This window comes from Python bivittatus, unplaced genomic scaffold (assembly GCF_059951505.1).
Source record: "Python bivittatus isolate LINGU-HERP-01145 unplaced genomic scaffold, Pbiv_v1 ctg000310_np1212, whole genome shotgun sequence".
NCBI classification, from domain to species: Eukaryota; Metazoa; Chordata; class Lepidosauria; order Squamata; family Pythonidae; genus Python; species Python bivittatus.
The window spans coordinates 3,928,156-3,945,233 of NW_028277054.1; the positions used below are offsets into that span (position 1 = coordinate 3,928,156).

At 47.8% G+C, this 17,078-nt stretch overlaps 1 protein-coding gene across 1 annotated transcript; it reads left to right on the top strand.

The window, feature by feature from the left end:
- The first annotated feature begins 13,088 nt into the window (after positions 1–13,088).
- LOC103065821 (pregnancy-specific beta-1-glycoprotein 11-like) lies at positions 13,089–15,872 on the top strand. Its single transcript, XM_007433206.3, has 3 exons — positions 13,089–13,211; positions 14,544–14,897; positions 15,642–15,872. The coding sequence occupies exons 1-3, from the start codon at positions 13,184–13,186 to the stop codon at positions 15,644–15,646; spliced, it is 387 nt and encodes a 128-aa protein (XP_007433268.2). The 5' UTR covers positions 13,089–13,183; the 3' UTR covers positions 15,647–15,872.
- Positions 15,873–17,078: the final 1,206 nt, after the last annotated feature.

Below are 17,078 nucleotides of genomic sequence, written 5' to 3' on the forward strand. Positions count from 1 at the left end.
GCGCAGCGCCTACGAGCCGATCCCCAGCAGCGGCGGTGCCACCCGCTTCGCCCAGCCTCCGCGGCGGTGGCGGCGGTGGCGGAAGGAAGTCGGGACTTCCCCGATCGCTCAGCTGAATAGAGGGACTTTCATAGACGCCTCTTACCGGCCTCCCTTCCCCGAGGGAGTTCCGCCTCCAGCCCCTCCTCCTCCTGGCCGCTTGCCTTCTTCGTTCCCGGCGGCCGCGAGGCGGCGAGGGGAGCCCCGCTCCGGGCGCCGGGGGCGCTTCGCCGAAGGTGCCAGGTGCGCCCTGGGCGCCCCGCCAGCTCCGCGCGGGCAGAGGAGGCGCGGCGCCGGCCGGCCCCGGCCCCAGCCCCGGCCCCAAGCGAACTTCAGCCCCGTCCGCCGGAAACGCCCCACGGGCCGGAGGCGCTGACCGCCTTCCCGCCCGGCTTCCCTTTTCGAAGCCGGGGAAGGAAAGCCGCCTGGCGTCGGGTTGGTCCTCCTCCTCGACGGGTGAGCGGGAGGCGAGCCCCACCTGCGGGCACTCGGCTGCGGCGAGGCGGGGACAGCCCCGGGACCCCTGCGCGGGCCGATCGGGCCCTTCGGGGCTCGGGGAAGGGGGGCCCGTCGAGCCGCCGCTGCGCCCAGCCGGCGCGCACGTGGGGACCGCAGCTGGGGAGCCCGGGCTGCACGGCGGGCAGCTTCGGGGAAGGGCTTTCTCTTCCTTCACCCACGGACTCTTCCCTTCCCGCACCTTTCGCAGCCACCTGGCACGGAGGAGGGCGCGGCTCTCCCTCCCCGTGCCCTCGCCAGAGGCTGGCAGCGGCAGCTCCGGGACCTTCCCGGCGCCCGAGGCGAATCCGCCGCGGGGGAGAAGACGTGGCAAGCTGCCCCTTTCCCTTCCCCATCTAGCCCCGTGGCACAAGCGTGGGGGGGGGGCGTGGGGGAAGGAAGGGGGGCGAGAGGAGTCCGTAGGAACTCGAAAACGGATGCCAGGCCGTCCGGTTCTTTCCGGGGAGGGGGAGGAACAGCGCGATGCTGCGAAGCGCACGCAAGTGGATGCGCGAGTGACGCGCGGCTTGCGGGGGGGGCGGGCAGAGCGGGATTCCCCCCAGAAGCGGATTAAAAGACGGGCGCCCTGCCCGGCGGCTCTGAAACGGCGCCCCCTGGTGGCCGAGCGAGGGACGGCACCCGATATTGGGAGGAAGCGCCCTGGCACTCCAAGCCTGGTTAGAGGGGCTGTTTGGGGGGTGAACCGCGGTGTGTGTGTGGGGGGGAATGGGGCGAGCATGTGCTTCCTAGAGGAGGTAGGGGCTGCTGTATTCCTGGGTGGAAGTCAGTGTCTTGCAAACGTGGCCACTGTAAGATGGGTGGACTGCAACTCCCAGAATTCCCCAGCCAGCACAGCTGGCTGGGGAATTCTGGGAGTTGCAGTCCACCCATCTTACAGTGGCCACGTTTCCGAAACACTGGTGTAAGTGAATGTTCTCCCAACTCTGGCTGGTTGCAGCCCTTGCCATCACATAAACCCTTTTCTCCCAGTCCTACCTTGTGAAAAGTTAGACTTCTCTTCAGCCGTGTAGGAAGAGAGCGGTTGTTAGTCTATGGGGACAAAAAAAGCCAGAGTCTGTTAGCAGCTTTCCCAGCGAACAAAGCTCCTTTTCTGACCAAGTTCTTAAAAGGCAGAAGTTAGTTGGAAAAAGCCCTCGAGGACTCCTCCTGATTTTTTTTAAGCGTAATGAGTTGAACAGGCTCGGGAGGTGTTCAGGGATGCACACAGGGGTGCGCCGGGCGCTCTCGCCTCAAGTTCATAATGCTTTAGGGTTGCCTTGGGGCGGGTAGATGGGATCCGTTGACCCCAGGAAGCCTTCCACTACAAAGAAGACCAGGGCTAGATTTGGGAAGGAGAGAGGTGGACCACCCCCCACTTGTGGGATGTTTGTGAGTTCGTGTGAGTCTTATTTATGGCCCTGATCTGGCCTAATTTCTGGATTTTTGTGTCTCTCTTTCTTGATTTTCCTCCCGCCTTCCCCGGCAGAGAATTTTGTGGAAAACTTGGAGAGCTTTGGGGGACCCCCAGTAAAGGTGTTCTTGGGCATCCATTACCTTTCTTCCCTTAGCATGATCACACTCATCCTGGTTTATTTTTATCTCACTCGCTGCACCGACAGACCTTCTTCACAAGATGGCTGCCAGGGAGGTTAAAAAGCAGCCAGGTTGAGGGCCATAACTGCACATTCCAGTCTCTGCCCCTTTTACTGGGTTTCAATCTTTTTACTGTGCTTCAAACTTGAGGTTGTGGCGAGCATCTTGTCTTTTTTGACCTCTCTTATGGATGCCCTATCTGCATTTTTAATAGTTCACGAGCAGAACATGTGATGTGCATGTAAACAATCTGAGATTTCCAGTTACAAAAGGATCAAATGTGGAAGTGGTGGTGGCTGTCCCCTGACTGTTGGGGATGGTAGCCAGACACTGCCAAACTGATTTTTAAAAATTGCCTGATGGGCATAAATCAGCTTAGTTTGTTCCCAGAATAATTAATCTGCAGCGATGGCCACCCGGGCATTTATAAGGCAGCCAGCGTGGCACAACAGTGAAGGGATTCTAGTAAGAAGACCTGGGTTCTTCTAGTCCCCCCTCAGCCACAGACACTTTCTGGGTGACTTTCTTTCAATCGAGCCTGCCTTACAGGGCTGTTGTTATGGGAGGAAATGGGAGGAGGGAGCACATCATTTGCGCATCCATTTATGTGCAGCTTGCAGCCATGTGTTATTCCCCCCCCGAGAACCAGCTCAGAATCACGTCTTGTTTTGTTTTGAAAAGTGCATGATTGTAAGGAAGAACATCCATCGAACAGCATGGCTTCAGACTGTCTTGCGCATACTCTGTGCCTTGACAACTTGACTTCCACAGGAGTAAAAGATGCAAGCGAAAGACGTCTGACGAATTCGACTCCACCCCAGCCGGTTCAAAAGCTTGTGCCTTTGTGAAATCAAAGGTCACAAGGAATGCCATGATGAGTAAACAACCAAACCAAGATCTATTTATTTCTTGGGCGTTCCAAGAAATCGTGGTCATTGTTTGCTGAAATCACTTCCCTGCATCCATGGGGTGGGGGGCGGGCTGCATTTTGGATTCCCTTTGCGGTGGGTCTCATGCAAATCCTGTTTTTAAGGAAGAGGGAAAGGCGCGTGGGTTGCTGTTCTTGGAATCCTCCTTTGCTCATCGATGGACTTTTAATCTGTTTCCCCAGCAGGCAATCTTGCTTGAACTTGCAGCTGGTTGGGTTTTCGCTCTCCTACGGAGATGGTTGTGTGTTTCATTCAGCTTCTTGCAACTGGAAACTGCGGGTGACTCAGGAATCTGGCTCTTCCTAGGGCTGTGGGAAACTGAGGACGTGAGTCACTTTGCAGCTTACGCAGAGAGCTGAATAAGGGGACCAGAATGGAAGTCAGAAGGTGCATCCTGGGGCATGCTGGTCTGTTGCAACAAAAACCCAAAATGGTCTTGTGGTTCCTTGTGGAGCAACCAGCTCCAGCCTGACTGCAGTTCCAATATGGCAGACTTCCATAACCAACCAGTCTGCTTGGGATTGTAGGAATGGGTGTCCAGGACGGCTGGACATCACCTGGAGGAAGAGGTATGGGCAGGCCAAGCGAGCTGCGGGCCATGCTAGTCTTGCGTTCTATCCCGTATAAGGCAGGCAAAGAGGGTGGAGAAAAACAGGAGGGACAAAAACAGGGTCAGACTCTGAGTGTGGAATTTGAAAGAACCAGATGGGTGAGTCATAACTGTCAACTGCACCGGCCAACTGGTCTTGCACCTATAACATCAGCTCACTATGAAGAAATCAAACATAACCACTGATGGAGAGGAATTAATCACAGAACCTTTAGCTCCTTGTTTGTGTGTGGGGGTGGAAGGAACATAGGAACAAGGTCAGGGAATAAAAACAGTAACGTCAAACACAGATTTCTGGATGACACTCTCGCAAGCGCGCACGTTGCTCTTCCTGCAACGAGCTGCTAAGTGGCCCATCTTGGATTAAAGTACAAGTTCTAGCCAGGTGCTGAAATGGTTATATTCAGAGAAAGAAGTTGATCAGAAACTTTTCAGTGTCTTTTGTGCAGTTGCTCTGCTCTTGCAGGAAATTGAGAATATTTTGGCAAGATTCTAGAGCAGTGTTTCTCAATCTGAGCAACTTGAAGAGGCGTGGACTTCAACTCCCAGAATTCCCCAGCCAGCTGGCTGGGGAATTCTGGGAGTTGAAGTCCACGCCTCTTCAAGTTGCTCAGATTGAGAAACACTGCTTTAGAGGGATAATGGCCAGCAGAGCAGGGGAAACAATGCAGTAATGCCAAACCTGATGAGATATTTTTTTTTCCAGCCTTAGCAAATTCATTTCACTCATTTTCTGTCTAAAGTTCATGAGGAATAGAAACTTGGATAGAAGGAAGCAAGTTGTTTATGTAGATTATTAACCAGTTCCATTGAGACAACGGAACACGCCACCTCTGACCATTAAATGTTTCCCTAAATGTAGCTGGATTATGGATTAGTATTTTTTTTTTCTTCCAGATTCTCCAGTGTCTTTAGGAACGCACAGGAAAGTCCCATTTTTACATGAGATAAAGGTGAAAATAATGCAATACAATACAAATAATACAAAATACAATTTTGGTCCTCCCCCAAGTCTTTGAAAGAAGTGGGAATTGGAACCCCAATGTGTGAAGTGCAATAGGCATTTTTTCCTGTCTTTGAGCTAGGAGGAAAGTACGTTGGTATGAAAAGCGCTGCCCCCACAGCTTCCACCCCATTGCCCCAACAGGCAACTTTTACCATGCCCTGGCAATGGGCTGATCACTGTTACCGTCCACACAAGCTATAATGCAGGATAGATCCAGGACAACAGTGGGTGAAATTCTCACCATCTGTCCGCTGAGCGCCATCTGCTGGCAGGAAAATGGTCCACCGTGGTTGGCAGCAGAGCTGGCATAGGAAAATGGCAGGCTGGGTGGCCACTAAGATGGCAGATGTGGAGAAATCAGCTAGCCTGGGCACGTGGAAGTGGTGATAATTTGTAGTAGTGCCTAGGAATGCTAGCTCTATCAGCCCTTCAAGGTAGACCAGCTTAGGAAACCAAAGACACCAAAGCTAATACTGCTTTTATTATAAGGTTATAGTAACAGAATCTTGCAAGTCTGAATGTGCTTCCCCACTCCCTCCCTTTATCTTCATGAGGACTAGGGAGGGTCCTGCCTGAGACGCTCTCTCACATTGCATTTCTGCCCCGGGACTCAGGTTTCTTTTATCTGACCATTGTCTTGGTTACGGCTCTTCCTGCTGTTCCTTCTTCCCATTAGAGAATATCTCCTTGGGATTTCCTCAAAGCCAGGGAAGTTGGCAGGTGAGAAGGGGCCCTGATGGGCAGGTTAGTCAATTTCAGCCTACTGGTTTGAGTCCTTTGGGGGCTTTGCAAAGAGGAGGGAAAGGAGGGAGCATGCAAGAATATGGGGGGCATCCCCCAGGAACCGAAGAGATTTGAGTTCTCCAGGTAAGCTTCGAGGTGCCAGGAATTCCTTATTTGCCATGCATTGGAGGTGGTGGGGAAAGGCAACCCCTTGTCTCTTGAGAATGATGAACAAGCAAATGAAGCCCCCCCCCCCCCAATTTGCAAGGGTGATTCCTCACATCTCTGAAGGTGAGCCCTTTTAAGATCTGGAAAACATAGAGGGTTAAATCAAGTCCCAGTAGAGCCTCTGGGTACAATGGAGGAGGGAGGCTGCCAGGTGGGCCCTGCCAAAACTTGTAACTTTTTTCCAATGGGAATAATAACCATACAGAAGATCTGCTTTCAGTTTTCCACAGTGTCGATATTCTTATAAATTGCAAGAAAAAAAAAGGAGGAGGGGAGGAGGAGGAAGAGGAAGAGGGGGTTACGTTGGTGAAGTGTCCAGTTGTACTGGCAGCCATTAGCAAACCTGGCCAGTAGGTGGTCCTCCAGGGGCCAGTTGGAGCCCTGCAGATGGCCAAGCTCCAAAGAGTCTGTGCAATGTGGAATGCGCACATGGGAGGTGTTTCCCAGTTTAGGATGGAGAGCATTAGTTTCCTACAATACCTTTGTAGGCCAACTTCAGCCTGGCTTAACAGCAGGCAGCAATCAGATGAGGATTCTGTTGTAAAGAGGTGTCCTCAGCAGGTAGCTACAGGTCTTCACACCGTAGGAACCAGGAGATGTGGATAAGTCCAAAGGAGGAAGGGATGTCTCTATTCTTAAACGTAATTTTGGCAGACAGAGACCTGCATTCCTGCATTCTAATAGCCCCTTTTCAACCGTTCTTCTTGTATTAAAAATAGGGGGTCCTGTGATGGCAGCCGGACATCCTAACACAATTTCAACCCCAGCAAATATTAAAATTCCCACTTTAAAAAAAAATTCATTATTTTTCCCACTTCAAGGTGGGAGCAGGCTGCAAGAGGTGGGGTTAGGTTATTCTAATCTGTCTGGCTCTTCCCTCTCTAACAGCGAAGAGGGGAGCAGTTCCTGCAATTGTTTTCACACCTCCGCCCCCCCCCCAGATCAAATTTCCCAGAAGTTTTGATGTCTGGAAAGTCCCATTGCGCAGTTCCACAACCCGTGCCAGAAAGCAATTGGAAGTGATCATAGTGTGGTGTGGTGTGATGTGGTGTGGGGATTAGCCTGCCTGCCCAACTTTTACTAAAAATCCCGACAGAGGAAAGGAGATTAACGAGGGGATGATCCACTAAGAGGCTAGGTTGGGGTGGATCACTGATCTGCAAAGACCGATTTGAGCAGCTTCCTCAAAAGCCCAAAGCAACGGGTACAGCTTTCAGGTGATGGAAATGAGCTCTTCTCGCTTGCTGTGCTCGAAAATGAAGGTGAGGCGCCAAGATACGAGAACTCTGTTCAAAGGTGGCTATTTTTCCTCTTCCTGCTCTGGGCCATTATGTTATTCCGACCTACAGAAATTAAACTTTCCTGTTCTTTCATTCCCCAATTTCACAACTATTAACGCCACAGAAAAAAAGTAGGTGCGGGACCTTGTCATCTTTGTAAAAACGACGCCGGATCGCAGGGTCGTGGTGTCAGGCTGCCAGCACCGACCCTTTTGCACATCCGTGCAATGTTGTGACGCACACACAAAGGGGGACGGGCTCGTGTCATGACACTGCAATGCTGCTTTTGTCATTCTGTCCCCCCTGCCCTCCTCCCCAACAGATGCTGCTGTTCAAGGCCCTTCCCATCCTCCAGAGTTGGTGCAATTCCTCCCATTCCTGAACCGGGAAAGGCCTGCATAGTCCCCGTTGCTGATTCTGACCCACACTTGACTTCTCTCCAAGTCAATGGGTAACCAAGCATAACATATCCCCCCCCCCCACCAGGTTGGAAGAAGGAAATAAAAATAAGGACTGTATACACTGAAGTCAAAAGCCAAAACACGCTTTGGAGCGACCAATACTTTCATGCAGTCTACAGTGGGGTTTCCCCCCCATTGTTATATTCAGTCCTGGATGAAAAAGCCAAATACTCTTACGCTTAGTAACACTGACATTCTCAATTGCAATTAATAATGATATAATATTTCTTTCTCTTTTCCTTGTTTCCAATAGTCTAAGTGGGTGTTTCTCAACCTTGGCAGCTTGAAGATGTGCGGACTTCAACTCCCACAATTCTGGCTGGCTGGCTGGGGGAATTCTGGGAGTTGAAGTCCACCCATCTTCAAGCTGCCGAGGTTGAAAAACAGTGGTCTAAGTTATCTAAACAATAGAGCGTTAATAATCTTGCACAAGTATGAATCTCCTAATGACCAAGAATTCCAGAAGGGCTGACTAATGTCCTTCATTCAGAACTCAGAATGCTATTAATTTTGGGACTCAAGAATGTAACAAATCTTGTCTTGGGTTAACTAGCAAGTTAAATATAAGTAGTCCCCAGTTTAAGAATGAATTCCATTCCCAAGGTCCCCTTAAGTCGAATCTGTATGTAAGCTGGAACAGTATCATTGTATAATACTGTATAAGTCAGTGTTTTTCGACCTTGGCAACTTTAAGATGAGTGGGCTTCAACTCCCAGAATTCCCTAGCCAGCATGGCTGGCTGGGGAATTCTGGGAGTTGAAGTCTACTCATCTTAAAGTTGCCAAGGTCGAAAAACACTGGTATAAGTAGTATTGTGTAATCAATTTGCACCATTGGGTATTTAACTCAGATTTTGCTACAATAGGCTCCATTCTTAACTATGGGTCGTCCTTAAACCAGACATTCTTAACCCGGGACTACCTGTAAAATCATTCTGCGTGTGGGAAGAATTTTGAATCCTAGCAATAAATAAATGAACATGGGAAAAAAGGGGGCTTTGGAGGACAGATGCTGGTGGTAGGCGCAACGCTTGTCTGCAATTCTTTAAAACAGAGGTGCAAGGCCAGGAAATGGCACACTTGTAAGGAGTTGCAGAGAAGTGTGAGATCTATTGCCCAGCCCTAAACAAGACCACTTTATGCTGGTGCAGCTCAGGATGTGTGAAGCCTGTCTCTCTCCTGGGCTGCAGATCAGAAGAAGGCAAGGTCATGGGCACGGGCACATGGACAAAAAAAGAGCCTGCCAAGGACATGGCGAGGCCATCTGAGGTGCAGATGGGGAAAGGCGATGTGAAACTTTGGTGGGAATCACTTTTGTGACCTCTAGTGGCTGCTGGAGAGATGGTGTTAGGATCTTCAGCAGGCTGAGTTCTTCAGAAGCAGGTTCTAGAGATCTTCGTGAGTTTTCCCTTTATGTTCACTGGCGTGTTTGTAAATAAGGGAGGGGCTGAATAAGACAGACAAGTAAAGAAAACACAGCTATGGTGGTCGTAAGGAACAATGTACAAATGCATCTTAAGGAACTATATTTATTCTGCCAAAGCAAAGTCACAAAAGAGCAACTTTTCGGTTTTCGAGAAGTCTTCATCGCCTCTCAGGGTTCATGCAATACCCCTGACCAGGACATGCAAAGGATTGGCTAGTCTTAGCCATAGTTGGTTTGCTCGGCCCAGCACGTTGTAGGAAAGCAGACTGTTTGGTTACTGTGTGGTTCAAAGTAATGGGTGAATTCACAAAATGGGTTAACTCAGTCACCAGGCTGACTATATTTGTACCCACAACCAGGGTGAAGCTCCAGGATATTCTGACAGAAGAACAAAGCCTTCCAACCATGTTTCTTTAATAATAACAATAATAATAACAATAACAACAATAATAAAAACACTCTGGAGGGCCATTCCTGGAAACTCTGGGGGAGAAATGGGGAGTCGTTATTAAGCCTGCCAAACACATTATGATTAGATTTTTTTATCCCTGCATTTTTTTATAACTCAAGGCAGTGAAGATACCTAATACTGCTGCCTCCTATTTTGCTCACAACAACCTTGTTGAAACTAGCTGAAAAAATTTTAAAAATCCCACATTCAGAATGCCTGTATGTGTTTGTGTAATATGCATGTGTGTGTATTCATGTGTATATGTATGTATATGTGTGTGTGTGTACATACACACACACCATTTAAAAATGATGCCACAACATTAGACCTCTGTGTGCAGGCAGCTGATACCCACCTGGTTTGGCTTTTGTGCTATTGGGTGTATTCACACAAGAGTATTAACCTGGTTCCTGAGTTAACCCATTTTCTAGACTTGCATTAAAAATGGAAGGCTCAGAACTAGCTTAGTGGGCTAGGTTCACACCTCTGGCCGCAACAAAACTTGTTAAAAGTAATTGATCTCGGCCTGTTGTGAAAACGCAGCCAGAAGATTTGTAATTAACCCGGTTATCTGTTGTGTGAATGCAGTCCTACCTCCTATATGGGGAGATTTCCCAGGGAGATTGCAGTCCCAGCCAGTAGGTGGCAGCAGAGGCTGTGGAATCCCCAGGAGTTGGGCAGATGTTTCTCCCCAAAGCAAAGATAGATGAGAATTACGTTGTTCTATAAATACAGTAAAGGAGTTTGTAATCTGTGTGAGGATCTGCTGGAGTGCCTGCAAATATTTCCAGCAATTAATTCAGGCATCAGTACATTAATTGAGCATTAGAGTTGGGCGGCTAATAAATTAAAAAAATAATTAAATTAAATTAAACATTTTCTGTCTGGATGAGGTCTAACTCTTCCGTTCGGCTAAAGAAGGACAACCCGTGAGCCATAGGAAGCCCCTAGAAAGGGGAGTCCCAACTGTGCGATCGAAGCCCCCCCCCTTTTTATGTGCATCATGACACCCCTCTTCTGCGTGAAACTGGGGGAGAAGCTTGTCCTGTCCTTCACACAGTCAAGTACCTTGGACTGGATAATTTCAGAGGGCAAAGAGAAAATAAACATGTTTTGTGCTAGAGGCACCTTCCGCACCATGGCTGTCATCCAGTTCTGGGTGTTGCGGGGGAGAGGTGGGACACATGAAATGCCCTGTAGTTTCCCCGCCGCCCCAGTCACGCTCTGGGCATCCGCCTCCCCCAAAAAAGCTGCTTAGTCCTTCACCTGGATGAAAATAGTCACTCAACGGAGTGCTGTTTTTTTTTTTTTTTAATTGAGCTCAGATTTTGAGTCCCAGAAAGATTTTGAGTCCTGGTTTGTTTAATCCTGGTTCACTGAGTAAACCACCATTATCTAGGTTCACACCTTTCTTTCTTGTTCACTCTGGATGTTGGAAAGAAATTGGGTAAATGGCCTGGGGTCTATGTCTCTGTTCATCAGCATGACTCTCCAAAACCTAAACAGAACAGAACCAGATTTGGGAGAGAAACAGGCCAGAGAAAGATCAGGTTCAAAAATGGGTCAGAGCAGGTTGGGGGCTGCCAAAAAAAAAATCCTGCACAATTCCCCCATTGCTTCCCTATGGAAGAGGGCGTGGGGCAGCGGCTCACCGTGCTGCGGACACCTCCATTGTAAGCCCCTGCGTCTTCCTTCCCAGCCATGTGACCCAGAGCAAAGCTATTAAGAATTCCAGATGCCATGCTCCATATGTGAGAGATAAGGAAGTAGGGTTAAGTGTTACGGTTATCAAATAGTGGCAGATGGAGAAGAAGTTGTCTCCTTGTGTGAGACAATGTAAATAAAAATTAATTTGGGGCAATCTTTATCAGTATATTACAATTAGCTGAAACCTTGAGCAATTACCATAAACATGCAATGGATGAGGTGGGAGGGACCAGGAAGAAATCACAGAGCGGCTGGAAAGACTGTACACCCAGAGTACCTTAGCCAATGGGGAAAAGGGGAGGGACTTGCGATCGGGAATGTATATAATTATGCTGGAGGTTGTATTTGGGTGTGGCTTCCGGCTTGCACCCTGTGAAGCTCACCAGCCTTTGCAAACGCTTCTTAATCTTTTTACTTTTGGTTAACCCAGAGATTTGTGTCGCTTGTTTCGCACACATAGGCTGTCCCAAAGTTGTCTTGTCTTGGGTTGTATTGTATTGTATTTTACTTATTTTATTTTTTCTATTTATAATAACATATCGATGTTTATCATGCCAGAGACCAGAGACATGTACTTATTTTAGGGTTTGCACTATCATTCCCCTCTGGGGAGAGAAATCCTAAAGCAAAATTCCTCCTTTCTCACAGCAACAGGAGGTAACAAAAGACTCGCTTTAGTTCTTTGGGCTGTTGGGAAACAGTTTCCTTTCTGAGAGCCAAACACTTGATCTCCTTTCTTGCTCAACATTTGGTTCCAGTATTTTCCTGCTTAAAATGTATTTTTTCTCCACTGTTGCCTTGGGCAACCTCCCCTTTTCCTGGAGAAACCACCCCACTTTTGACCCCCTTCGTGACATCATGTAGTAGTGGAGAAACTTAGGGGGCTTTGCCAAATGCAGGTTTTGTTCACCGGTCCTATGACGTGGTCAGGACCGCTGTGATCATTCTTCAACTTTGCACCATGTGCTTGGTGTGGTTATGAAAGTCACCTACTGGGGTTTTGCAGAATCCTACGGCTAAACTGGGCTAAAGCAGGCTGGGGTGTTCTTGTGCAGCAAGACACAGCCCCTGTCTTCACATGTTTGATGAATGTGACGCCATCATGTGCTTTGGGCATGGCGAGTTGTGTGAACACCTTGATTAAACTGCAATTTTGAGAATTGGGGGGGAAGGAGGAGAGACTGAAAAACCATCTATAGCTGCTTTCCATCAAGAGACATATCCGGAAGGTGGAAAGCATTAAACCAAGTTGCCAAACAATGTGGATTTGTGTAAAAAGGGAACAAGGTTGCCAAAGTTTTAGCCAGATGTTGGGGTCTTCAGCAGCTTCAATGCAGGGGCTACTACTGACACATAATCATTTCTCCTGGTCATAAAAAAAGTTTCTCCTGCTATTTCCTATAGATTCTGCTGCTGTTAAAACAAACCAGGATGAAGACAATGGCAGCTAGAGAGGCCTTTCTGCATTTTTTTGAGGTGCAGAGTAGCCACGCTATAGTGGGAAGGTGGCTATGGCTGTGCCAAAACATGATTACACCATAGGTTAATGTAAGGGCTTTGCTAAGTTTTTTCTCTTTTTTTTAATGGGGAAAACAGAGAAAAAAGTCAATATTGACTAAGCAACTTGAGCTACACTAAACAAAAAATCTGGGAAATTCCCTGAATGGGTTTGGGGAAAAAGGAGTCCCAGAACAAGGTATGAAAAGAGGGAACCCCAAAATACCAACAGGATCCTCTTCTGTCATAGATGCGGGACGAGTTACCAATTTTGAGGGTCTGGTCTAGATTGGTGCCCAACCCGAAGTCATTCAGAAAGGCTCACCAGCCAGTGGGTCATGTGACAAACCCCAAACCCTGGTTCCTTTGACCCATGGATCATGTGAATGGAGCCAAGCCAAGCTCTCCCAGGCAATTCTGGCCAGGCCATGCTCAAATTTTGGCCGGCAGCCCCCTGCTGCCCAGGACAGGGGGATCAAAGCCAAAGTCTCACAGAGCTGCTAGCAAAGAGTTGGGAAATGGGTTTTCTTTCCAAGAACATGGAGTTCTCTATCTGTTACCCAACCCTTGATTCCAGTATTCTCCTATCTCTCTTTCCCGCATTTAGCATTTGGCAGGACTTACCTGGAAACGGCCACCCCTGAAAAGAGTGTATATAAGGCTAAAAAGCACATTTTTGAGCCCAAAACAAAGCTCATCTGTCTCGGTGCCTCCTGTCTTCAGCACCTTCTATCCCACCATGCGCTGGATCGGTCTACTCCTGGCAGGTGAGAAGGGCAGGGGAGGAGAGAAAGCCACAGCACAACTGAGCATGCAGAAGATTCAAAGGGTCTGGAACAGCAACCCCTCAAATTATATCTTGGGTGGGAATTCTGGGGCTCTAGACGTATCACAGCGGGGAGGCAGGTTGGGGAAGCCTATTTTGAAGGATGTGGAGTGGAGGACTTGAGGCCATGGCTCACTTTCCATCCATGCCCCATGGCACCATGCCAATTTCTCTCATGCTCTTGCATGTTGCTCAGTTGCTCTTCATTGTGCTCAGAAGCTGACTGAGAAATGGGAGTAGAATGCAGGACACAGAGTGATGGTGAACACTCAGTGAACTCTGGAACGTCATCCTAAAAGCTGCTCCTCTCCTCTGGTGACTCAAGGGCCATGGGGCAGATCTGTCAGAGACACTCATTCAGTCCTGCATCTTGCTTAGCATGGGGTGAGGTAAGGGTGGGAGGTGGGTGAACAAAGCTTTCCCAGTGTTGCATTTGGGTATCGAATGAAACTACCTGTTGAAACATTGCTAGTCAAGACACTGACTGAGTCACAGGAGCAATGCTTGGAAAAAGTTGGTAGCTCCATAGGATTGTCTCCTTGTCTCTCTCTCTCCTTCCTTCCTTCCTTCCTTCCTTCCTTCCTTCCTTCCTTCCTTCCTTCCTTCCTTCCTTCCTTCCTTCCTTCCTTCCTTCCCGGGAGGCCAAAGGGGGCCCTGGGATGTGCATGTCAGAATAGTATATATCTAAAGCAATCTTCCCCAACTATACCTCCCATCATCCCTGCAGTCAGGAAGTAATAGCAAATCTTTTAACTGATTTCTGCTGCTTTTCCTCTAATAATGATTGAACTTTCCAATGTTTGTGGAAGGTTGTGATAAGTTTGTTTTTTTTAAAAAGCCCAATTAAGCTGCTGCTAAGAGCAGAAGAGCAGCCCAAATCATTTTCCTCCCAATCAGTTGGCAACCTCAAGTAAAGTGTGCTGTGAAACTGCATTCATCTTATGATGCTTAGAATGCAAATACTTCTGCTCTGGAAAAGACCCACATGCTCTGTGGATTCAGAAGGGTGAACAAATGTTGACGTTCTGCTCATCTCTTCATTAAGCTCCAGGCTAGATTAGAGTTAATGAAGACTTCTGGTACGCTCAGAAACTTGCACTTCTTGTTAATTTGTTTGGTCCTAATAAAGTTATAATCCGGCTAGAAGTTTGGGTGGATAGTGGTTTTTTCCCACCAAGGACCAAGATGGCTATGATGGTAATTGATTGTGTATGGAGTGTTTTGTTGAGTGATAGAAGCAGTGTTAGACTCTTCATGTTTACTTACTTTCCAGTTCTGGCTTTAGCCTCCAGCTTCCAAACATCTGAAACCATCCGCATTGTCCAACTCCCACCTAACCCTCGTGTTGGGCAAACGGTCATCCTAAATTTGGAAGATGTCCAATTTCCTACCATGTGCTTCTGGTTCCGAGGCAGCAATCAGAGCAAGGATAGACAGATCTTGCGCGTTGAATTTGATGCAGTCACTCTAAGAGGGCCAGCCTACACAGGACGGGAAGATGTACGGAGAGGATGTTCCTTAATGTTCCGAAATGTGCAGGCCTCCGATTCTGGGCCATACACCGTCTCCTTGATGGAATTGCGGGGAGACGCATTTGAAAGTGCAGTGGGACGCCTGCAAGTTTCCAGTAAGTGCTCAAGGATGGTGGCTGTGAAGATATGGGAGAAAAATTCAATTGGGGTGGGTGGGTAGGGGGTGGAACTAAGGGCCAATTGACAGGTGAAAGGGAAGAACTCCAGCATCAGGGACAGGATATGCCTGAAGTTTCAGGTCCAAACCTCTCTTTCCCTTTTCAAAGAATCATTGGTCCCTAATATAAGGATGTGTATGGGTATAGATTTTTACCTTGTCAAATTTCTTTGAAGGATTCCCTCTGCCCCTTTTAGTGAGGTTTTAGCCTTTCTTAGATGATACAATATCACTCTACTTGCAATGCACAGACTTCCCCAGTCTAGAAGTATCCATTGGAGAATAATTTCCAATATCCCCAAGCTATCTTGGGATCAGAGACACCTGCTAGGCATGTGTGTGTGTGTGTGTGTGTCAAAAAAGGCGAGATGGTGGCTGGGACTGTGGAGTATCCCATGTTCAGAAAGGTTTCAAGGTACTACTCAAACAATTGTAAAAACCCAGGGAGGCTGGACAATTCAAATTTTGCAAGCACATCCCAAAGAGCTATTTAAATTACTAAGTAAAAACGATTTACATTTTAAAATTATTATTAGAAGTTGGAAGGAAGGAAGGAAGGAAGGAAGGAAGGAAGGAAGGAAGGAAGGAAGGAAGGAAGGAAGGAAGGGCTAGAATCTATGAATCTATACCAAAAGGGAAATCTAAAGAAATAATAATATGAATATTGTCATTTACTTTGCAGACTAAAGATGTTTTGAAGAAACGTCTGTCCAGTTTTGCATTTTTATTTTTGGAATGGAAACAAAGCTGCAATTCATCTGCCATGGGGGAATCCAAAGAAGGAACAGCTATTCGGTTTCTCTGTGTTCCCTTCATCACTCCTTGCCTTCACACACTTACCTATAACAGCTGACCATTAAAATTTCTTTTGGCCAAACAGACATGTCCCCTATAAACAGCTTTGTCTGAAACAGCTCTCCTCTGAATTTTGCATTTTGTTGCAAAGCGGTTCTCAGAAACATAATCAAAATTCACTGGTAGGTTTGCTGAAATAGAAGTGTGTGTTTTGTGAGATGCATTCCCCCCCCCCCCGGATTATTCTGAACTGCCAAACGCTTGCTCAAAATGCCCCCCCCCAGCCAGATGATTTATATGAGGTAGCTAGTAGCCACCAGCCATCGAAGCCTATTAAGTGAGTGAGTAAGTCAACATGTGGCATTAGAGCAGTATTTCTCAACCTCAGCAACTTTAAGCCGTGTGGACTTCAACTCCCAGAATTCCCTAGCCAGCATGCTGGCTGGGGAATTCTGGGAGTTGAAGTCCACACGGCTTAAAGTTGCTGTGGTTGAGAAACCCTGCATTAGAGAAAGAGACTCTTATGGACACCCTTTCATACAATTGGTCCTCACCATCAAATGTAGGGGACCACAGCTTCCATCATGGGCATTGTAGTCCAACACATCTGGAATGCAGCAGATTGGAAAACCCCCACAGGCCTTCTGTACAGGTGGAGTAGAGAGGCTATGAGAGTTGAGCATCCATTCCTTTGCTCTGGAATGTCCAAATTAAACAAACCTATTAGACTCTCGATGATCACACAACCACAGGATCGGACTCGGGTGATGTAGCAAGTGGGATATATTAAATTGCCGGGTCTTTCTCAGCACTCGTAATGCGTGCCTTGAGCAGGCCAAACTGGTTTGTCAGTCCTGGTTCAACTGGTTTTTCTCTCCATTGCTTGACAGCATCTGCATTCTCATACAGTCAGAGGGCAGCGGATTCCTTCATCGATCTTCTCCTGCTCCTGTCTCCACCCGGGGTTAAATATCGGCTTGTTACGCTGGTTTAAAAGCACACAGGGGAGGGAAATGGTTTCAACCACTCCTCCCTTGGTTCTCAATCTATTTGGATAAAAAGCAGTGTCCCAAAAAGGGCCAAAGTACCAATATATTGATTTGTTAGATTTATACGTCCTATTTTTCCTTTTGAGGGCCTAATGAACCTCATTCCTCATTGACTCATGATTGGACTCCATCATAACCACCCTTACATCTTGGTTTACAAAACTACAAATCAGGGTTGGGGTGCTCGATCGCGACCTTTTCATCCTTCCCTCCTCTGGGAAAAGCCTTTTAGGAATACATCTCCTAGAGGCACCTATGGTTTGTTCTTGGGTTTA